A 23,106-nucleotide genomic window follows, 5' to 3' on the forward strand; every position below is an offset into this window, starting at 1 on the left:
AGCAGCCAGAGGGACTTGGAATTTTTTGTTACGTGTGTGTGTGTGTGTGTGTGTGTGTGTGTGTGTGCACCTACCATGGGATGTATATGGAGGTCAGAAGGTAACCTGTGCAGGCAGGTTCCCCCTTCTGTTATGTAAGTCCCAATGGACCAAACTCAAGTTATCTTGACAAGCATCTTTACCCATCCACTCAGCCATCTTGCAGTCCCTTTTGCTTCATTTTTTTCTAAAACAGGGTTCCATTTACCTCAGGCCAGCTCTAATCTCACTATGTAGCTGAGTATGACCCTGAGCTACTTACAGATCGTCCTCCTTCTACTGCTTAAAAACTGGGATCTCGCCTGGTGGTGGTGGCGCACGCCTTTAATCCCAGCACTTGGGAGGCAGAGGCAGGCGGATCTCTGTGAGTTCGAGACCAGCCTGGTCTACAAGAGCTAGTACCAGGACAGCCTCCAAAACCACAGAGAAACCCTGTCTTGAAAAACCAAAAAAACAAAACAAAACAAAACAAAAAAAAAAACAAAACAAAACAACAACAACAAAAAAAAACCTGGGATCTCAGGAGATCACCAGTACGCCTGGCTTGTTCTCTTCCTGCCTCCCTCCCTTTTTTCCTCCCTCCCTCCTTTCCTCTTCCCTCTCTTCCTCCTGCGTCCCTCCCTTCCTCCCTCTCTCCCTCCCTCATCCTTTCTTCCTACTTCCCTTCCTCCTTCCTTCTTTCCTTCCTGCCTCCTTCTTTTCTTCCTTCTTCTCTTCTCTTCTCTTTTCTTCTTCTTCTTCTTCTTCTTCTTCTTCTTCTTCTTCTTCTTCTTCTTCTTCTTCTTCTTCTCTCTCTCTCTCTCTCTCTCTCTCTCTCCCTCCTCCATATATAGCCCAGTTTGGTCTCATACTCATGTTGTGGGATACTCTTTTTGGACACCGTGAAGAAGTGTCTTTGCCAAGGCTCCTGCTGATTGGTTTAATAAGGAGCTGAATGGCCAATAGCTAGGCAGGAGAGGACAGGTGGGACTGTTGGGAAGAGATAAGAATTCTGGGGGAAAAAGAGGTGGGATTTGCCAGCCAGATGGGAGAAGTAACAAGCCATATGACAGAATATAGATTAATATAAATGGTTAATTTAAGTTATAAGAACTAGTTGGGAACAAGCCTAAGCTAAGACCAAACTTTCATAATTAATAAGAAATCTATGTGTCATTATTTGGGAGCTGGGCCTGTTACATACTTGCGGCAATCCTGCTTCAGCCTCAGAATGCTGATTACGGGACTGTGTGCCAGGAAGTCTGCCTTTGAGGCTCCTCCCATAGTTTTATAAAAATACAACCATGCCTTGATATCTGTAAGAAGACTATGCTCTCCGGGATATCCAAACCAAAGGCTGCTTAAGCACTTCATACAAGATGATGAGCTAGTATTGACACACAGCCCCCACCCCTTCCCTACACTTAATCAATCATGTCTAGGTCACTTGTAACACTTAAAACAGTGTAACACTGTGCACAGTTGTCACACCCGGGGACAGACGAGAAAAGCAGTCTAAACATGTTTAGTAATCATAGCCTTCCCTCAAGTCTTCTTATTCAAGTTAGTCAAATCCAGAGCTGCGAAACCTGCATATCTAGAAAGCTAACTGAACACATCAAACCTGTCATTCTATTGGACTAGTGAGTGTGGCGGTGGGCTTGGGAGGTGGTTGGTGGATGAGTAGGGGCTAAATATCATCGACATACATTGTATACTTGAATGAAATCTTCCTTCCTTCCTTCCTTCCTTCCTTCCTTCCTTCCTTCCTTCTTTCTTTCTTTCTTTCTTTCTTTCTTTCTTTCTTTCTTGGTTTTTCGAGACAGGGTTTCTCTGTAGCTTTGGAGCCTGTCCTGGAACTAGCTCTTGCAAACCAGGCTGGCCTCGAACTCACAGATCCACCTGCCTCTGCCTCCCGAGTGCTGGAATTAAAGGCGTGCACCACCACTGCCTGGCTTTGAATGAAATCTTAAGCAACACATTACATTAACATTTTTATTATTTTTTAAAACCATCCTAGGGCATAGAGGCACCTGTCTATAATCACAGCACTGGGGAGGTAGAGGCAGGAAGATTGCAAGTTCCAGGTCAGTGTGGGCTACGCAGGATCCTGTCTCATAAAACAAAAGAAAAATATTTACCACACTCCAACAATCACAATCAAGGGCTGCTTAAGCCCCTCCTGCAAGACGATGAGCTAGTGTTGGTCCACAGCCCCCACACCCTCCTTTATACCATCTGTATCTAGGTCATGGCTTAGTTTTGCTGTTGTTTCCTCTTGAAACAGATTCTTAGTACATCAACCAGGCTGACCTCCAACTCACAGAGGTCTGCCGGCCTCTCCTTCCTGCGTGCTGGGATTAAAGGCGTGTGCCACCACCACCCGGTCACCCTACACTTTTAAGTGTACAATTCTGTGGTATGGGGACACTGACCATCACCACCATCCATTCATATCTCTACCTCTCCCGCTTCCCAAAGAGAAACTTTACGTGGCCGAGGAGATTGCCCAGTGGGTAGAACACTCACTGCAGAAACTGAAGAACTGAATTTGGATTCCTGGTATCCACGTAAAGGCCGAGTGTGCTGCACACACCTGTAGCCCAGCACTAAGACTGGGGGTGCAGTGGGGTGTCTGTGACAAGATCCTAGGTGATCTCTGGGCTCAGTGAGAGATTCTGTCTCAAAGAATAAGGTGGAGCCATGATTGAGGAGAACATCCAGATGTCAGTCTCTGGCCTCTGCGAGGGAAGCTACACCTGTGTACATGTCACTCCTCTGTTCCCCCAGATGGACACAGACAGACAGACACACACACGGAGAATCAAAACTGGAGCTTACACTCTATAAATTCTGAATACTCATTGAGCAACACTCCCTACGCCCCCTCCACCATCGCACCTTCTGTTCCCATGATCTTGATCAGCTACAGGGAGGCATCTCACCCAAACCTCTTAACCCCTTCCTGCTGTCCCCAAGCCTCCGATGCTAGAGCAAGAATGAGGCCCGTTACCTGGACCTCCCTCCAGTTGCACATCTGGGCGCTCCTCCACGATTCATGATTTCTAGCTGTGTGGGGCTTTCCGTAGCTCGAAGGCACCCAACACATTCTGTTCTCAATTTCTGCACACCGCTTATCTGCCCGGTGTCTTTTCCCCGGGGCCCGCCAGCCTCCCCTGAATCTAACGTGACTGCCCACGGGGAAGCAGTTTCCTGATCCAGCCATTTCTTGCTTCCTGCTTCATGCCCTCCACTGGAACTCGGTTGGTTGGGTCCTTCTCCGGGACTTGTGGGCCCAGGTAGAATGTGGGCCCCTTGAGGGCAAGGCCCCGTCAGTGCTGTGCCTTTAAGGATGACAGCTGATGGCAACAGCAGTTAGTCAGATAGTGTGCTGCTGTGATTTGTCCCATGGTGTGTGTGTGTGTGTGTGTGTGTGTGTGTGTGTGTGTGTGTGCAAGCAGGCATGTGTTCTATATGGAACCAGGGCACGGAGTTCTCTCCACAGTTGCTCTCTGCCCTACTCTGGCACCCCCTGATGAGAGACCTCAGGCTCTCTCTCTCTCTCTGAACTGACATTTCTTTTCCAGGGGGTGATACCCCTCCAACCTCCAGTTTGGGAAAGATGCCCCCATTTATTGCAATCCAGCCCCAGAAGCTTAATGGTAGACACAAAGCTCCTCCAAAAGTTCTCAAAATTCTCTGTGGCAAAACCACCCCACCCCTCACGTGCCCATCCCCATCCCCGAACCCTTGACCCGTGGTTGCAGAACCTGGAGATGTGCAGGCAGACTAGGACCTGACTCTTGGTGTCTGGCTTGGGTCATCTCGTGGCCATTACACCTATGACGAGAGAGAGAGAGGGAGGGAGGGAGGGAGGGAGGGAGGGAGAGAGAGAGAGAGAGAGAGAGAGAGAGAGAGAGAGAGAGAGAGAGTGAGANGGGGGGGGAGAGAGAGAGAGAGAGAGAGAGAGAGAGAGAGAGAGAGAGAGAGAGACTGAGACCAGGGGTGGGCTCAGTTACTTCAATACCGAGGGCTGAGGGACAGGGTACTCATTCTTTCTCTCCTTCCCCAGAGCAAGAAAGAGGTTCTGGTTCATTTTCTTTGCTTGGTCACCCCTCCCCTGTGGACATACCCACCCTAATCCTTAGCTGTTAGTTTGGAGTCTGATGAGCTGGGCTTGCCTGGCTGTGCTCTCTGCTAAGTTCCTCATCCCACTGACTTCTGGCCCAATTGGCTCTGCACCCCCAACCCGTGGGTTTCCAGGGATTTGGGGCTCTATGTTCTTGCCAGCTTATCTCCAGGGCCCTACCTTCTTCGTGTCAATATTGACCTAGTGAGGGAGTAGCGGTAGGCCCCACCCCACAGCCCCAGGTGATCTCTGCTTAGTCTCCCCAGGCTGGTGTGCAATCTCCCTGCAGGGGGAGGACAGAGGCATGGGAAGGGTCATGTGACTCTAGCCTTGCTAACAACTTGGAGCACTTGGGGATCCTCCAGTTCTTGTCCCTTCCACTCCGACCTCTGTGACTGCTGGGTCCTCACATTTGGCTGCAGGACAAGGAAATAGAAATGACTCAACCCCCAAGGCAGGAATTCCCGGAGAATCAGGTCCTGTGGGTGTCAGGGGACTGTAAGGTACTCAGGGCAGATGAATCACTGGCCTCTCCAAGTGCAAGCTGCCTCACGGAGTCTTCTCGGAGCAGTGAAGGGGAGTGTGTCCGCGAGTACATAGCTAGGACACAGCTTGGGGCAGAGCACGGTCCCACCCTTGATGCAGGAGAGTGAATAGCTGTGTCCTGCTCCCGGCAGGTGAACTGGGCTCCCATTCACTTGACCTAGCCAAGGTTTACAAAAAAATATTTTAATTTTACCTGTATGGTGTGAAGGCCTGCATATGTGTCTCTGTGTCATGTATGTGCCTGGTACCCACAGGGGCCAGAAGAGGGCACTGGACCCCTCAAACAGGAGTTATAGGGTGTGACCACCTGATAAGGGGGCTGGGAAGTGCTCCCACATCCGTCAGAGCAACAGAGCTCTTAACTGCTGAGCCATCGCTCCAGACGCTCAACCAGGATTCTCAGCTAGCATAGATGATGCTCTGGCCATGGAAAGGCTCCCAGCACCCAGGGAGGACTTCCTGTGCTTTTCTAGGTTCCCTTTTAGCAGTGAACACGTATAAAGCATCTCACAAAGAAAGCTGTATGGCAACTCCCAAAACCCTGCACATGGCAGCTGCGCTGTGTGGGTACCAGGCCTGGGACAGTTTGGGGGCAAATTTCCCACTCCTCTGTAGCCGGCCAGCTGTTCCCAGCCCTGACTACATATTCTAGTCACTTTGTATTTGAAAGAAGGCTCCCCTTCTGAGAGGTCAGAGTCAAAGTGCCCAGGTAGCTTTGAAGAGCCTAGCCCTTTCCTTCTGTAGACGTATTGGGGTGTATGAGCATGTTTGTGTTTTCCATTTGTAGGCGCACGTGTACACATGCATGTGGGAGATTGGAATGTCATCCTCAGGATGCTGTCTACCGCCTTTGGTCAAGGTCTCTCATTGGCCTAGAGTTTACCATTTAGGTAGGCTAGGCTGGACTTCCAGGGAGTCCCAGCAATCCGCCAGGCTCTGCTGCCCTAGGTCTAGGATTGGAAGGGCATGCCACCACTCCTGGCATTTAAGGGACTGAACTCAGGCACTTACGCTTGCTTTAGAAGCTTGTATCCTATGTAGGAGCTGAGGCTTCAATTTCGGGGCCTTATGATTCAGCAAGCAGTCTCGTCACCCACCGAGCTGCCACCCTTCAGGTACCTTTAAGAGCGTCCAGGCGATGTGTGTGTGTGTGTGTGTGTGTGTGTGTGTGTGTGTGCGCGTGTGTGGCAGTGTTGAGGAATGCACTCAAGCTACAACATGGGATACGATGGGGTTTTGTTTGGAAAGCTTAGGGGCCTGTATGCCTCTGTCTCATAGCCTGAGGGTCCAGCCTGTTCTGGGGTTAGCTTGATGCCTCACTAGTTAGAGGTTCTGGGCTTCGAGCATCCTGTTCTGGATACTACAGGGACCCTGACCACAGTCCACAGGCACTTCCTGTCCATCTCACCGACTGCCAGCTAGCCTTCTGTCACTCCCAGGCTGTCCTTACCTCTGCCCCGTTCTTCCCATTCTTCCCGTCACAACTAGAAAAGGGCAGGGCACATTTCAGGGAACCTGAGTCCCAGTTTAGTGTCCTCTTTGTAACTGTCTTCTCTCCACCTGCCTGGGCACTCAGTAGGCAGACACAAGCCTGTGTTTGTGGGGTGTAAAACAGCAGAGGATGTGGGAGCAGAGAGGACTGGGGAGCAGACTGAAGCAAAGGACGGGGGGGGGCACGCTGAAGTCAGAGTCAGGCTAAGGCAAAGTGACCCTGTCTGGCTGGGCAGATCTGCTGGGACGGGAAGATACCCAGGACCTGTGGGGGCGATGTGGTACTCAGGGCTCTATCTCCATCCCAAGGGCTGGTAGGGCTGGAGTCCTTATGCGAGGATGGAGTCATGCCCCTGTCTGGGGAAAGAGGGCCAGACAGCTGAGCAGCTGCCCCTTTTCAAGTTATAAGCAATTTGAGTTGGATGGTTTTCTTACCCGAGGTGTCAGGAACTCTGGCACTGAGTGCTGTGGCCCGGCTCCCATCCACCCTGCTCTGTAGAAGTGAGAACGACTTCAAGACCCACGGTGTCCACAGAAGGGTGTGGTGTGCAGGGAAGGAAAAAAATAAACATAAAAAACCCCACAACAGGCCATACCTCTGGAGAAGCAGGTCAACCATGAGACAGTGCAGTTTCATGAGTTTATTTTTGGCAGGAGGGAAATCACTGATTGACAACACTTGTCCCCAGAATCGTGCATGTTCCACATGTAGTATTTCCCAAGCAGCGCCGGATCATCACAAGCATCCAGCAGAAAACCGTACCCCCCCAGACGCCAGCATCACGACTGCTGGGGTGTCCATCTGCAGGGCGGCTCTAGGGACAGACACGGTCAGATACACAGTGACACAGGAGCAGAGGCAGCCAGCAAGTTTGCGCAGGGGAGGCCATTCGCTCTTCTCAACCGCTGGCGTGCCAGCTGTCCAGCACAGCACCATGAGAAGCAGAGGCACACACGTCACGAGTGTTTGACCAATAGGGCTGTGTGTTTCCGGATTTTATTAGAAACCAGGGTAGTAAAAATGCTGCCAGGCTATACACACGTCCAGGTTTCATTTCGTACCCCAACTTCAAATGCTGTAACCATGACAAGTTAGTGTCATTTGGACATTCTCATGTCCCCAATCCCATCGACGTTGCGCCGCGTCAAAGGAATCCCCACCAACTGCCGTGAGCAACAGGCGGTATTATTAGGGCACAAACACATTGTTTACAAACAGCTAGTGCGTGAAACCACAGACCAACATGGAGGATTCAAGAACGAATGGAAGACAGAACACTAACATCATCTGGGGTCGGGGTGCCCAGGAAACCCCCATTTGAGGTCATGCAAAAGGCGTAGGCTGGAGTCCAAAATCCCAAGCCTCCTGTCCCAGACCTTCACGTGGAAAGCACATGTCTAGGAGAGTGGTCCGAACGTGGAGTTGAGAGGATCATGGAACTTGGGAGGTCAGCTGTTTCTTTTGGCTAAGGAGGTGGAGTGTTTTGGTAACGTGGGGGAGGATATGGCACACAGAAGTGGCTGATATATTTTCAAGCCCACACTTTTAATAAACTAACAATCAAAAGCAATACCCGTATTTACCTTAAGAAAATAAACCTCACACATTCGTCTCCTTTCTTGGCCTTGTTAGAATTCTATTGCTTCATTTACAAGTAACTGATTAAAAAATATAGATTTTTTTCAATTATGTACATAAAGCAGATTTTTTTTAAAGAAAGAAAAATTGGCATTTTGGAGCTTGGTCAAATAAGGTGCGGATTTCAGAAGCCTCAGAGGCCCTGCCACGCACCCGAGACATCCCATGTTTGCGGTGGTAGGAACAGGGCTCCCCACCCGGTACCTCAAGGGCAGGGCCACGCGCAGCTCCAGAACTCGAACCTGTCTGAAGTGGAGCACTGTTTCTAGGCTCACTTCCCCTGAAATGTTCTGGAATTTCAGTCCATTCTGCCCCCTTTTCCAAACTGAGGCCCGTGACACCGGTACAGCAAGAGGCGCAGGTGACGGACGATCTGAGGTTCTCATCCGGGCCTCGTTCTGCATGGAAATCAATACGCGGCAGACACTGCAACACCCAAGACACTTAAGGCAGCGGGATCGGCTAAGGAGGACTGGTTTCCGTGAGGACTTATGGCATATGTGGATTGGCCACGGAACTTGTTATCTGTGGTGATGCTTCGTAAAGGGGCAGTTTCTGTTGTAATTGGCACAGGGATTGCTGGGTTCAGAACACTCAGAAAGTCAGGAGATCTGATGATCCCTCTGTATTTCTGCTCTGAATGCACAGTGGTTTCCCAGACCAAAGCACTGTGGGAAGGTAGGCCAGGTAGCTGGCTTCATTATTTTGTGAAAGGAAAAAAAAATTTTTTTTTTAAGTTTGACCCCTGATTTTGAGTCTTGTTAGTGCCAGCAACTCCCAGCAGAAATCTGGCTGAGGCCCAACCCAGAGGACTAAGGCAACGGTGCCAACGCGAAAAGGGCTCTTTTCATTCTCAGGGGAGAGACGCTAACACAGCACTGCTGAACACCCAACAGGGAATGGCTGGAAAGAGACTCCATTCAGACAGGCTTCCCCAACCCTTGGCTCGAAGAGGCTGTGCTTCCAAAGAGGCTGAGATGGACTTGGGCCACATGGAGGTGGCGGCTGGTCGAGGCCACAGGTTCTCAGGCGAGACGGGGAGCTCTTCCACAGGCTCTGATGTTGGCTGCGGTGGGGAGTGGACGCCACACCTGAGCGCTGCTCTGGCCCTTTATTATTTATTAAGTTGTTTATTTAAAAAACCCCTTTGTGCCCTTCGGCATTCTTGGTGGCCAGGGCCAAGGAAGGGAGACGGTTGGTGCCGTGCTTGATGGGGGCGGGCGGGACACCTGTTTCTGACCCTGTCCAAGCCTGCAATGTAGCGGTGAGCGAATTCTGAGCATAGGCACAGTGGCAAAGAACAGTGTAACAGCCGCTGGTCAGTTCCATTTGGTGGCAGCGCGGTAGCAGCAAGTCCCACACAGCTCCACGTGTACCCAGCTTTCGGAAGGAAAGACTTGGCAGTCCAAGGGTTTTAGGGTTTTCTGTGACTACTCTCCTCAAACCATTGACAACAGGGAAACCACACGGGACAGACGTGTGACCGTTGTGGGAAAGCAGATGTGACCCTAACGTCACCGTTCAAGGGGAAAATGCAACCTCAAGACAAATTTTATCAACATCGGAAATCGTGATAAAAGGGACTGGTTGCTTCATAAAGCATGGGGCCGTGGGCAGGTACATTCTGGACGGGCCAGAAACGGGTGGGGACTACGAGCGTCACACGCCACAGGCTGACATTCGCACCTGTTGGGAGGCAGGCTCCCATGACCGCTTTCTCCCTGGCCCTACCCTCACCCCACCACACACAGGCTCCCAGGTTCTAGAAAACTCTCCTGTTTGTCGTCTTAGCGTATCGAAGACAGTAAAAGACTAAAAGATGTCTGGAAATAGGTCGTATACAAAAGTAACTCTCAGCTTAAAATAACATTCAAAAAGGCACTTCACCCTGTAGGAAAAAGGTTCTGAGCTGGGTCAGCTGCCCCAACCCGGACAAAGGGGACGGGCTGTCTCTTGGGAGGGAGGACAGTTGAAAGGGCGTCTGAAAGAGACCAAGGTTTCTTTTTTTTCCTTTTTTTTTTCTTTTTGGTATGTTCTAAGAAAATCGAATCTGGTAAAATGCATGTCCTTTTATGAAATCTATTAAAAGAGTTTTTTTTCCGTTAAAATAGTTGTTTCTGTTCTTTAAAAAAGAAAAAAAAAAACAAACCCAAAACGAAACAGGTAGGCAATGGCGACATTCACCCTGTGACCCGGAGCATGGAGTTGGCTCATGCTCCACTCAGAAAGCTGAGGCCGGGAGGGTCCCCTGAGCCAGGGGCTCCAGAGTGCACAGGTGGGGACGGGCTGTGGCCCCGAGGCCCCGAGGCGGGGGCTACCTGCTGCAGAGTCTGTGCAGCATGCCATACACATCGTCCTCCCTGCTCAGGCCCTCGAAGAACGGGATGAGGTCCAGCAGCTCCGTGTCCGTCATGTCATCGAACCAGGACTGCACAGGCACCTGCAAGACAGCGTGTCGGGACCAAGGGTGACACCGTCACCGTCGTCCCTTGTTTGCTCCCGAGCACCAAGAGCAGCTGGTCCAAAGTCAGGGGTAGGGGGCGGCTCAGTGAGGCAGACGTCCCCAGGGTGTGTGAGCGAGCCCCAGTGAGTGCTCCCGCTGAACAGAAGATGCCCATTTCCAAAGCTCTTTATGGCACTGCACTGGCCCGCTGTCATGGGAGCCCTGGATGCCACTCCTAGGTTACCTGACAACCACCAACCACAGAGCCCAGTCCAGGCACACCGGTCCAGACTCTACTTAGGGCCAGTGCTTTAAGCTGTGTGCCAAAGAGAAGCAGAGAGTTCCTGCCCAACCAGGCAAACATGGAAATGTCGAATTTGAGGGCATTCGGAAGATCCGGCAAAAAGAGAGTTCCCTTTAGTTCTCCATAGAGGAGGAGGGAGAGGTGGGAGCGGAGAGAAGCTTGGAGTTCCAAGAAGAGAATAAAAACACAAAAGGTATACAAAAGGTATTTATTTACTTACTTTCAGTCCTGGGATTGAACCCAGAGCCTCCTTCATGCTAGGTTCATGTCAACAGCACTCCCTGTGACATATTCTTGTTAGAAAAGGAAAAAGAGGGGGCTGGAGAGATGCCTCAGTCCTTAGGACACCTTGCTGCTCTCCCAAAGGGCCCGAGTTTGGTTCCCAGCACCCACACGAGGTGACTCATGACCGCTTGTAACTTCAGCTCCGGGGATCCAGTGCTCTCTCCTGACTTCTATGGGTACTGCATGCATGCAACACACATGCACAGATGCAAATAAAAACAAAATAAGCTCTTTAAAACATTACAAAGAGAGGCTAGAGAGATGGTTTGGTGGCTAAGGGCAGCACCATGTACTGCTCTTGCAGAGGACCTGAGTTCAGTTCCCAGCACCCACATCAGGCAGCTCACAGCCACCGGTAACTCCAGCTCCAGAGGATCTGATGCCCTCTTCTGGCCTCCGCAGGTACTACACTCATGTGCATATTCTCTCTTATACATTCAAACAGGTAATTAAAAATAAAACTACAAAAAGGAAAACATTTAAAAGAAGCCCGAGTCTAATCAAATAGCAAATAGAAAGTCTAACTGCTTGCCTGAAGGAGGAAAGGCGGCTAAAAAACATTAATTACTAACAGCCATTAAATCCAGAATATAGAAAATTCCCTTAAGACAACTTAGTAAACTTTCCACAAATAAATGACAGAGAAGAAACAATGTGGAGAGAAGAAATGCTTAGAACGGAGACACATTAAATGAAGCAATGCAGGGACCTTCTTTGGATCCTGACTTAACCAATTCACATCCCAGAAAACACGTCAAGATGGCAACATGAACAATGTATACGGTAGCTAATACCGTGTGGCCGTGTGGAAGGGAACGGTGGCAGCGGCGGACACAGCCCCATCTGCTGGAGACAGCGGCCAGGTGCACTAGGTGGAATTGGATTGACTCGTTAACATGAATCTCTTTACTCATTTAAAGGGACTCAGTATGTGGGCCAGGCTGGCCCTGAACTCACCCGAGTGCTGGGATCAAAGGCGGGCACCGGCACACCCGGCAATGTGAACATATTTAACTGTGAGGCAGTAGTTTGATGGCTTATTCTTACCTTTCAGCTGAATATGGTCATGTCCCCCTTATAATAGTAGAGACATACAATTCTAGACTTAAAAAGGGACATAAGGCCTTGGTGGCACACGCCTTTAACCCCAGCACTCGGGAGGCAGAGGCAGGCGGATCTCTGTGAGTTCCAGGCCAGCCTGGTCTACACAGTCTCACCAGAGCCCCCCCTTGCACAGATGTTCAGAGTGGGTTCTGATTGGCAGGCGCCTGAGCGGCAGGCCAGAGGCAGACACAGCTTCCCAGCCTGTTCTCTGGACTACTTACTGCATTCTCCGGATGGAAGATGTAGGAGGCGGGAGAATTGTCCACGATGATCACTTTGCTCAGCTCCCGTCCCAGGCGACTCAGGTCCTTCACATAGTTCCCACGATGGAAAACACAGGATTCTCTGAAGAGTCGCGCCCGGAACACGCCCCAGCGGTCCAGGAGGTCGGCCACAGGGTCTGCATACTGGAAACAAGAGTCTCTATGAAGCTGGAAGAGCCAGAAATCCACCTAGGACACCAGCACACACGACCCCTTTCAGCGGGGAGGTAGGGAGGTTAAGGTATCTTCCATGTAGCAGCCCAGGATAGGTTCCTCCTGTGCCACCATCTCCCGTGTGCCGAGATCACAGGCATGAGTCATGACATCAGGCCGGACTTTTTGTTTGGTGTATTTTATTAGATTTGGAAAGAAAAACCCCAGGTCTGGCAAGCTGTAAATTTTGGCAGCTGTCCAGAGGAGACTAGAGGAAATCATGTTAAGAAAAAAAAAAGTCACACAGAGGCAGGCAGCTGCATGGCAGGTGGGGTGAGGGTGGGGGAAACCTTAGAGAGAAGACAGGCGGCCCTAAGTGTCAGGGGAGGAGGGAGAAGGAGGGAAAGGCCTGCTCTTCTGAGTAATTCAGAAAAGTAGACAGCGTTACGAAGTGCAGATCCATGGCCCCGTAAGAAACTGCCTAGACTACTCCTTGTCTTGGTTGTGTGCGTGTACAGGTGTGCATGGACACATGCGGTCACCGTCGGTGTCTTTCTCTATTGTCCCTGACCTTGCTTTTTGAGTCAGGGTCTCTCCCTGTACCTGCAGCACCCAGTTCAGTCAGACTGGCTGGCTAGTAGCCCCAGGAACCCCGTGTCTCTGCCTCCTCCGTGCTGGACCTGCAAGGGCCACGCCGGCTGCCACGCCCGGTTCTTTGCATTCTAGGGAAGTGTGAGCAACACTTTACCTACTGAGACACCTTCCCAGTTTCTCGGACTTACTTTCAATTTTTTTACTTAAAAATCATTTCGTTGCTGCTATGTTCACGTGCACAAGTGCACAATGACGTGGAGGTCCAGAGGTCACCTTTCTGGAACCATTTTCCCTCATTGCCAGACTTGCATGGCAGGTGCCCTGACCCACAGAACCATCTCATCAGCCTCTTAGGCCGCTTGTGAAAGAAGGACCGAATAGCTGGAGGTATTTTAGGACTGTGGTATTTCCCTCTCCGTGTATATCAGAGAGCACTGCATTCTTACAGGTCTCTCCCATCGAATCCGTCAGCAGTTCCTGTCAGTTTCATCTCCAAAAATAGTTTGACTCCCACCTTCATTTCTTTAGATCTAAGGCATCTTCCTGGACGAGTTCTCCCGGCCTGGGAAGCTCCTGTTTCCTGCTAGCCCTCCCCTCCCAGCTCATTGGCCACTGAAGGGCACGCAGCGTATCCTACCGCTGCCCTGATTTAAATTCCCAGTGTTGGCCTACTGTCTTCAGAGTCAGTACAGGGCACACGGCACATCCCATTGCTGCCCTGTCCCTCAGGCCTCACTCGAGGCCTGGATTTACCAGCAAGACCAAAGTGAGGCCCACAGCCAGGGCTTGCAGCCCTTCCAGGGAGGGAGCGAACACCTGAGGCTGAGTCACCAAGGCCGGAGTAGATGCGCTGCAGCTGGGTCCGTGGGAAAGTCCTTTTCATTCCCAGGACATCCCGAGTGGGGCAGAGTCCAGGAGCAGCTGCATTTCCCACTGACCAAGCAGCTCAGAGCACTATTTGGATGAAGCTGCCTAAGGGGCGTGTGAGCGCTCTACAAAGGGTTGCCTCGCATGAAAAAGGATGGATCATTTTCTCCTCATCGCTACCACCAGAAGTGGCGATCATCCCTTAAATGTTTTTAAAGATTGTTTTTTTTTAAGGTTGGTTTGCTTTTATGTATGTTTTGCTTGCATGTATGTATGTATGGGCACCCCGTATGTGTGCAGGGTCCACAGGATCCAGGAGAAGGCATTGGATCCTCTGAAACTGGAGTTAGGGACAGTTGTGAGCTCCCATGTGAGTGCTGGGAACTGAGCTTAGGTACTCTGCAAGAGCAGCCAGTGCTGAGCCATCTCTCCAGTCCTGCCAATCCCCTTTTAGGGAAGTGTCTGGGGGTCTCCAGGCTTGCAAGATTAGGATGAAGCCTACAGGTGCCCGAGGCAGGGGCACAATCTCTTCTCTTCTGTGTCCTTGGTGCCCTATCACGTGTGGAGGGAGAATGAACGACAGGATGTACGACAAGTCGCAGATACCGTGGAGTCTGGGAGGCGGTGGGCTGCGCCTGCAGGCCCTGGCAGGAGGCGGTGGGCTGCGCCCGCAGGCCCTGGCAGGAGGCAGGAAGATTCACTGTATAGATGCAGCAGGCCGGGCGCTGAGCTAAACTCATCATAGAGAGCTAGAACCCCGACCGCACATTGTTACAACTTGGCCATCGGGGTCGAAAAGGCTACAAGGCTGCACTAGGGACTGGGTCTGGCTCTGCAGGGCAAGAATAACACTGAAATAGGGCTAGGAAAACAGATGGTGGGGCAGGCGGGAGCAGCCCAGGAAGAGCGGCCCAAACAAGGGTGTTTAGGGGAACGCTGGGGACAATGCCAGGGAAGAGTGTTTTCAATCTCACCGAGGAAAAACAAGCCCCAGCCCAGCGCGCTGGTGCAATCCTTGCCTTGCTATTGGGCTGTTTATTACTCCAGGTTCTTTAGCATCCCTGAGCAGCATCAGAGGGACCATTGAGGCTGCGCACACAATTTGTCTTGGCACCACTGGGGAAGACTGTTTCCTTGAGGTCATGCTCTGTTTTCTGTACAAGTGAACAAAGCCCACATGTGGGATCTCTCCTCAGCAGCTCGCGGCGAGGCCAGCTGATGAGGCTGGCGGTGTGCTCGATAGGTGGCCCTTGCCTTGGCCAGCATGGAGAACACACCCAGATGGGAATGCCCCAGCCAGCGGTGCAGTGCTGAGGACCCGAGGTCATAAGTTCAACAGGTAGAAGAATGTGGGTGCTGTCTAGGCAGGCCACGAAGGAGGAGGCTGCTGGTGGCTCCCAGAGGAGTTCTGCACACAAAAGGTTAATTTGCATGCCACAGAGCTCATCTTTGGGGCTGTTCAGAGTTTCTGAGGTGCTCATGGAGACACTGTGGATGCTACCAAGTGGATTACGTGACTCTGTGAGACTCATGGTGGGCAGACCTCGGAGGAGCCGGGGGCCTGCCCTCCCTACCCACAGCATGGTACCAATGAGCCCTGTCACCAACATGTACGATCCTATATACTGAACGTCAGGAATGCTTACCCTGTGACAGTACCCAGAGCAGTGCACAAAAGATGGCAGGGGCTCAAGGAACGACTGCCTAATAGGAGCTGGGAGCTGTGCTTAAGCCTCCACGCGGGCGACTTCATTTAATCCACTCCATCGAGCAGATGGAATTAGACCCAATTAGACAGGAGGAAACCGAGGTGTCGCCAGAAAGCAGGCAGCTCCTTAAGCCAGTCAGAACGTTCATCAGCCCATGCCTGCAAGGGACACTTGATACCTGTCTCTACTCGTTCCTCCCCCAGACCTGTGGCCACTAAACCCAGGGACACAGAGACCTCTAACATCCGGCTGGTGAGGGATCTCCACCTGTGCTGGGCAGCCACCTTCTGCAGTCACAATGGACAGGTCTTGTGATTTCGTCTGTGGATAACTGGTTTCAGGTGGCTGCATACAACAACTTTCATGGAGCATTTGTTCTAAATACTCCCTCCCTGTCACCATGGTAACCAGAAGCCTTTCAGCCTGGCAGTATGCACATGGCCTGCATCCATCCCATCTGGGGTGGGAACCTGTCACCTCAAAAATAGCTTCCTCCACCTTAACAAAAGGCTCTTGGCAGCTTGGGGGGGGTTGGTGGAGGAAGGAGGGGTTGGGGCAATGGCTGGGAGTCTGCGGGGGGGGGGGGCGGGGCGGGGAGCAGGACGCACCTTGGCCAAACTGGCAGTAAAGAGCACACACTCGAAGAGCTGCCCCATCCTCTGGAGGAACTCGTCCACGTGTGGGCGCTTCAGCACATACACCTGCAACGGGAGGAGACACAGGCATCAGCCACACAGCAGCTGGACAGCCTGGGCATCCAGAGCTGCCCCAGGGGGGCCTCTTCCTGCTGCCAGGTTTGGACTGGAGAGCTGGATGTAGGTGCCAGGTATGCCAGCAGACACCCCTCACAAGGAGAAAGGGAAGCTGACCACGGTGCCGAGGGCCTTATGGCATCAGAACTAGCAGGTGGGGCACAGCTGTGCTGTGTTCAGGTGAAGCCGCTCATTCATCCCATGTGGTTTTTGACACTGTGAGTCAGTCCTATGTGGACGCAGGCCACAGCCTATGTGCCGTGCTTTTGGAAGTCGAGGGTTAGTTGCTGCCTTCTACTCTGAATGTCCCCCTCACCCCCCACCCCATAAAAAGGCCCAGGGGCTAAGATGCTTGGAGATTTTCTGCTCAATACCATGGAGGTTACTCTGCTTATGTGGGAACACAGAAAGTATTCCAGAGTGGCAAGGGGCATCTCTTTCCCACAGTCGGGCCACACAGGACCACAAGGCTCCTGTCTCTGGAGGTGAAGTGAGTCTCGGGGAACTGGGAGAAGAGAAAGAAAGAAAACCCAGGGAGAAGAAGTGGGAAGAGGGAGGACCCGATTAAAACTTGAATAAATTCCACTTAAGTTAGCCTATCTCTTTAAAAACACAACGTATTTACTAGGCCACAGCGCTTTGCTGGGTACTGCTCCAAGGCTGAATGGGATGGATATAGGCCTGCCCCTGCCAGGCTCACAGCCTTGAACATACACTCACAGAAATTAGCGAATACAACACCCATCACGGGGCAGGGGGTGGGTGGGGCGGAGCAGGGCGGTGGGGGTGGCATCTACATTAAAGACAGTTCTCCTTTCCAGAGGAGGGAGTCACAGAGAATCACATCTGGCCTTGACCTTGAAGGATCAATAGGAGTTCTCACACTGAGCAACGGAATCAAGCTTCTGGGCTGAGCAAAGTGTGAACACAACGCAGGACCCGGATGCTTGACAACACGCTTGGTGTTGGGCTGAAGCCCGTGCGCCCAGCCAATCATAGGCAGCCAGAGAATGTGAGGCTGTGCCAGGGAGGAGCAGCTGCAGGTGAAGAATTGGGTGGCAGTAAGTACATAGAGCAAGAGCGAGAGCAAGCGAGAGAGAGAGAGAGAGAGAGAGAGAGAGAGAGAGAGAGAGAGAGAGAGGAAGGCAGGCTCTGGAGAGGGAGGCACAGGGCTCTGCACCACCTGTGAGAAGACCTTGCCGGTGACGACATTCCCACGTGGAAACACCTGCTTCGCCGCACCCCAGAAAAAGGTGCTGTGCCGGTCAACGGCTAGGTGGGAGAGCGCCCACCCTGCTAGCTGAAAGAGTGGGTCTGGGGCCTGGTTCTGCGGTTGGGGGTCGAGGGAGGGGCCGGAGGGAAGGGAGACTGAGTACCAATAGGACCCTGCTGAGCTGGGGTGGGGGCTTGGGCTGAGGATAGAGCTGTGGCTGCAGCAGCCGCAGGACCCCCTTCGCTCGCAACACTCCTTGGTCCTGGTGCCAGGGACTGGGTGTGGCCTCCCGTCCTGTGTCCCTGGGAGGAATGCTTGGACAGCACGCTTGGCTACGTGCAAAGAGCTGGAGACTGGCAGGGAACTCTGATGTTGGCGCCTTTGGCAGAAAGGAGGGTCCTGGGCCCGGATGCCGGCGTCCAGGCCCGCGTCCCCGTGCAAGTAACCAAGAATAGGCCCCTTGGGACCTGCACAGCCTATCCTGGATTACTTGAACGAGGCCACGGTCTTCGCCAGGGCCTTGGTCCTCTTGCTTTAGCACCTGTGGCTTCCTCCCTTTAGGAGTCTCTAATCCCAGCCCCGGCGTGTCTAGGGTCAAAGAGAAGGGGCTGGGGGAGCTGCACATGCTCGCGGTCACATGGTGTGGAGGATTACTTTCTCTCCACGGCACTGGGAAGCCCTCCCATGCCTCATCTCAAGCTCTGCCCAACCACAGTACTCAGTGCAGAAGTCTGAACTGCTTGTCGGGGGGGCCGAGTTAACCAGCAGATGCTGGTTGCGAATGTTAAATGCCCAGGTGCCTACAGCTCTGGCTTTACCATGGCTTTAAAGCGTGAGATGTGGAGACACCGCCTTTCCCAGGTCCCGCTTCTTGCAAAGCTAGGTCTAAGTCTAAAAAAAAGAACCCTGGCTCGGGAGTCAGGATTCTCATTTTGATACTTTTCACATATAATTTTGAGCCAACCCTTTCCCTAAGCCTCAGTTTCCCCATCTGGGCAGTGAGGTGGCTATCCGGCTGACTTTTGTCACAGGCCTGGACAGTTGTGACTGCATTCAAGAGTCACGGGGCCTTATTGACATCATTAAGAAATGACATCCCATGTGGCTTAGGAACTAGATGTTCCCTGCTGCCTTCTGAGGCCACATACTCTCCCCCAAGGCCTTGGCGTCACCAGGGGAGATGGTCCCATCGCTCCTAAGGGGAATCTGACAAAAGCTGCCTCTACTTTAACCTCCGAGGCTAGGTCTCCGACCACGCTTCTAATCTATTCATAAATGAAGCCATTTCCAGAAAAGCTTGCTGATGACAAAGACAAAAACCAAACCAAACCAACCAAACAAACAATAAACACCCCCAAAACAAAACACCTCTTCCCAAGAATGCCCCATAGTGGCTGACTGGAGGTATTTCCCTGTTGCATGCTAGCAGAGTGGCCTAAAGCAATCACAGGAGGTCAGTAACTAGATGTCAAGCCTGCAATGGGGTTGGGGTGGGGAGAAGGGGGTTGACAGCTGGGGCAGACTGAGGGGCCACCGATAGTGACACTGGGGTTTGTCTCCACGGCATGTACTGGCTTCTTGGGACCCTATTCTCTTTGGATGTAAACCTCGCTCAACCTAGATGTAGTAGGGAGGGCCTTGGACTTTTCACAGGGCGGGGTGCATGGCCCTCTCTTAGGATTGGAGGGGGAGGGGAGGGAGGATCTGTGGAGGGAGAGGGAGGAGGGGAGGGAGTAGGAGGAGGGGAGGGAGTGGGAATTTAGATTGTTTTTTAAAGTAATAAAATAGTGAAAATAGAAACTCCCGAAAGTCTAAATAAATGAAACCAAAGAACAATCACATCTAACGACTGTGAGCAGAAAAGGCCCCTCATTAACCCGGTGTAAGACAATGTGTGTGAGGCAGGGTTAGGGTTCATTTACTGCACTCATTTATTTCCTTTCGGTTTTTTTGAGACAGGATTTTTCTGTGTATCAGCTTTGGCTATCCTGGAACTCGCTCTGTAGACCAGGCTGGCCTCCAACTCAGAGATCCGTCTGCCTCTGTCTCCACGCCTGGGTCACTGTATTTATTATACAAAGTTTTTTTCCTGTGGCTGGAATAAAATCACCATGGAGATGAAAATTCAGAAATGACATTCGCAGGGAATGTGGTCACGAGAAGAAAATGCTCGCACAACTCCAGGTTAGCTTCGATTTCTTACCTGGTGTATAGTTCCATCGATTTCAACGGGAACAATGAAATCAGCATTACTAATGGGCTAGAGAGAAAAGGAACTGTGATTAATACGTCTGAAAGGGGAAAGAAAATTGGAAATTTTAGCAAGAAAAAAGCTTGCCTGGACCAATATTTTGATAACTGGGGGAAACAGTTCAGGAGGGTGCTGGCATATGCCTTGGGTCCTTGAAATAACACAAACAGGAAGGCACGTTTCTTTCTGATTGTCGTGGCATTTCAGCTTTCTGGTCCAACCTCCTGGTCACTCGCCTGCCTCCACCACAAAGGGTGGCGCAGCCTGGCAAAAGAACGGGCTCTTCAGAGAGTCCAGCCCTTGCCTGGGGACCCAGACAGGATGAGGGGAACCAATGTTGGCCACCAGGGGGCAGCGATGAAAGCCTACTGGCCAGAGTCACCACCACTGGAAAAGTAATTTGTCCTTGGACTCACAGTGTGGGCAGCTTGGCAGGGGATGCTCAGAGCACCAACCCACAGCGGGTGGAAAGCCAGATGCCGCCCACCAGGGGCCTGGGCAGACCTCCCTCTCCGGCTCCAGTGTCTGCCCTGTACAACTGCTGTGGTGGTGGGCATGATGTCTCATGGGTCCCCATGGCTCCATCAGCAGCCTCGGGCCCTGCCTGGTGACCTGGCCTGGTTTCTTGCTCTGGGGTTGGAAGGCAGACACCCTCTCAACTGCTCTGTTCTAAAAAACACAAAACCCAGCCTACCCACAACGTCACAGGCATTGGACGTAACTCTTGGAGAGTAGTGGACGCATTTGGAAATAAAATAGGACTTTAGCAGTCATTGTAGCTCAATGACAGGCTCATATGTATTCTAAACAGAATTTCACAAGCTAGAAAAATTAAGGAACAGTCCAAAAGACTCATCAGCGTGCAGATCCTACGGGCAAGAGAGACACAGAAAAAGACAGAGGAAGTGCATGGTGGCCACTGTGTGGAGAGGGTGTGCCGAGCCTCTGGTTAGACTGTAAATTGGGTCTGCCTTTAAGTTCATCGGTGTACTGCACACTCTTCATCGGCATATAAACTGAAGAATGTGGAGTGTGCTAGACCATCACCTCATCACTATGTGGAGTGTGCTAGACCATCACCTCATCACTATGTGGAGTGTGCTAGACCATCGCCCCATCACTATGTGGAGTGTGCTAGACCATCGCCCCATCACTATGTGGAGTGTGCTAGACCATCGCCCCATCACTATGTGGAGTGTGCTAGACCATCGCCCCATCACTATGTGGAGCGTGCTACACCAACATCCTGCCACAAAGCACCCAGATGTGGCGGTGCTGCTGAGGTTTAAGACCATAGTTTATCTGTTCCCAGGGTAGAAAAGCAAGGGATAAACTCAAAATTTCATAACTTTACCACTGAAATATCAAGTTATGAGAAACAGAGAAAAACGATCGAAGAATAACTGTCACAAGCCTCGGATTATGAAATCACACTCCACATGGTGAAGTAAGAGGAGAATCAGCCTCAGCTGCCAAGCACGGCTGCTAGGCTCTCATGTGTCATGGCTTGTGTGTCATACCAGAGGCCCACAGCGCTCACTTCCCAAAAGACTGAGATGGCCACGACATGAAAAACCCTAACCCGAGTTGGAAAAGTAGCTCAGGCCGAGCCTGTGAGGTGGAAGCAAGGAAACACAGCTCAGCACTGGGTAGGCCTGAAGAGTTTGAGCCCACGAACCCATGGTGTAAGGAGAGACCTGACCCTAAAAGTGTGTTCTGACCTTACACAGACACACACACATGCCACGGCATACATGTAACTCACGCTCGTCACAAAAATAGATAAATAAAAAGATAAGAGATAATTCTAAAATGTACTCAGGTCAGGGAAGAAATGAGGAAATTCTGTTTACTGCCTGTGGCAGTCTGAGCAGGGTCCAGAGACGTCAGGGCTGCCAAGGCCCTGCGCTGGAGCCAGGAACCTTTGGCCATCTTGGGCAGTCTGTCCAGAGGCCTTGGGAGAATGGGTCTATGCTATGACAGTGACTGACCCCGCTCTGCACAGGAAGCCCTGAGCCGCTTGCTTCATGGAAGGAGAAATGTTGCAATGACGTTTAGAATGGAGCTTGGACACAAGGCCCCAGTGGCCCCAGGACCAATCCTGGAAGAGTCCAGCCCTTGGAATGCTGGGTAATGAGGTGGTCCTACAAGCCAGGTTATCCACCTTCCAAAGCCTTCAGGGACTGCCTCCTGGCCTTGTCCTGTTTGTTCAGTGAGAAGGCACCATGTACCATGTTGTTCCCAACAGGAAGGTGCATGGTAAATCTGATGGTTCTTCCCTACTGATGGCCTGACAGGAATGCCAAGGGCTCGGGTGAGACACCCAGCCCATCACGGGTGGCGCCAGTCACATCTCTCAGTGGAGCAAGAGGCATCCCAGGGTGGGGGCTGGGGGAGGAGGAATGTAGGGGCACTGGCCAGGGTAGAGCAGCTTCACCGACGGGAATAGCCCACGGTGACCCGAACCAGGCTCAACACCCACTGCTTCTCACCAGCACACCAACCACCTTTTCCAAATGTTGGCAGCCTTTGCCTCCCTTAAACACTTTCTTCTACTTTGAGGAGAAATGAATGAAGTCATTGTCTTAACGTAGCTCCTGTCACGCGGGTGCGGAGGCCCTCTGCTGCTGTAGCTGTTCCTGGCGGGGAGGTGAGTGCCATTCACTTAGACGTAGCTTAGTGGCAGCTCGTCGCCCACAGAGAGGGGCTGTGAGGGTGGGTACTCAGCCGTGACGGAAACAACAACCCCAGTGGGAGAACGGTAGGGATGAACGGCCCAGTCCACTGGACAAGGCTTCATTCAAAAATTAACCTGGGGACATGACCAGGGCAGCAGGGTGCCCAACAGTTTTCAGCAATACCCCTCCCCATGCCCCGCCCAGTAAGGTGCACAGTGCTCCAGTTACCTCAAAAACATCACATCCCCAGGCACTGATTGTCCCTACCCCCTGAACCTAAAAGCACTTCCACCGAGCTGAGAGTGGGGGAGTCCCAGTCCTCAAGGAAGTACTCGGTGATACTGGCAGCCCAGCAATTTCCTCCCCAAACCAATGTGCTAATATTCAACTATCATAGCTCACGTCCACCTGGGCAAACCCTGAGTTCTTGGGATTTCTTCATGAGGAGTGGAGTCACGTGCACGCGTGGGCACACACACAGCCATAGCCCTCACCCTTTTCACACGGTTATGACGTCAAAAAGACCTCCACGAGATCCTGAATGTGGACCTTACCTTAAATGAACTGTGCACCAGGGTCTCATCCAGATCAATGACCACACATTTCTTCCCATAGTCGAGCACCGTCACCTCTGGAAGGAGGTATTTAGCTGGTGGCTAAAGGAAGA

The 23,106-nt window shown here is 51.8% G+C and overlaps 1 protein-coding gene across 3 annotated transcripts in view; it reads right to left on the bottom strand.

Moving 5' to 3' along the window:
* Positions 1-6,810: 6,810 nt before the first annotated feature.
* The window catches only part of Ctdspl (CTD small phosphatase like), a 117,675-nt gene continuing 101,379 nt past the window's right edge, over positions 6,811-23,106 (bottom strand). For all 3 annotated transcript variants that reach the window (XM_050141505.1, XM_050141504.1, XM_050141506.1), the window contains 5 exons: positions 22,994-23,095; positions 19,714-19,770; positions 16,154-16,246; positions 12,181-12,366; positions 6,811-10,263 (listed from right to left, as the gene is read on the bottom strand). In XM_050141505.1, the coding sequence (XP_049997462.1) occupies positions 10,138-10,263; positions 12,181-12,366; positions 16,154-16,246; positions 19,714-19,770; positions 22,994-23,095 (564 nt within the window). In that variant the 3' untranslated portion in view covers positions 6,811-10,137. The remainder of the gene's footprint in view (positions 10,264-12,180; positions 12,367-16,153; positions 16,247-19,713; positions 19,771-22,993; positions 23,096-23,106) is intronic.

The sequence above is a fragment of the Alexandromys fortis genome, unplaced genomic scaffold (genome assembly GCF_014885135.2).
Source record: "Alexandromys fortis isolate MF-2015 unplaced genomic scaffold, M_Fortis_MF-2015_v1.1 scaffold_44, whole genome shotgun sequence".
NCBI classification, from domain to species: domain Eukaryota; kingdom Metazoa; phylum Chordata; class Mammalia; order Rodentia; family Cricetidae; genus Alexandromys; species Alexandromys fortis.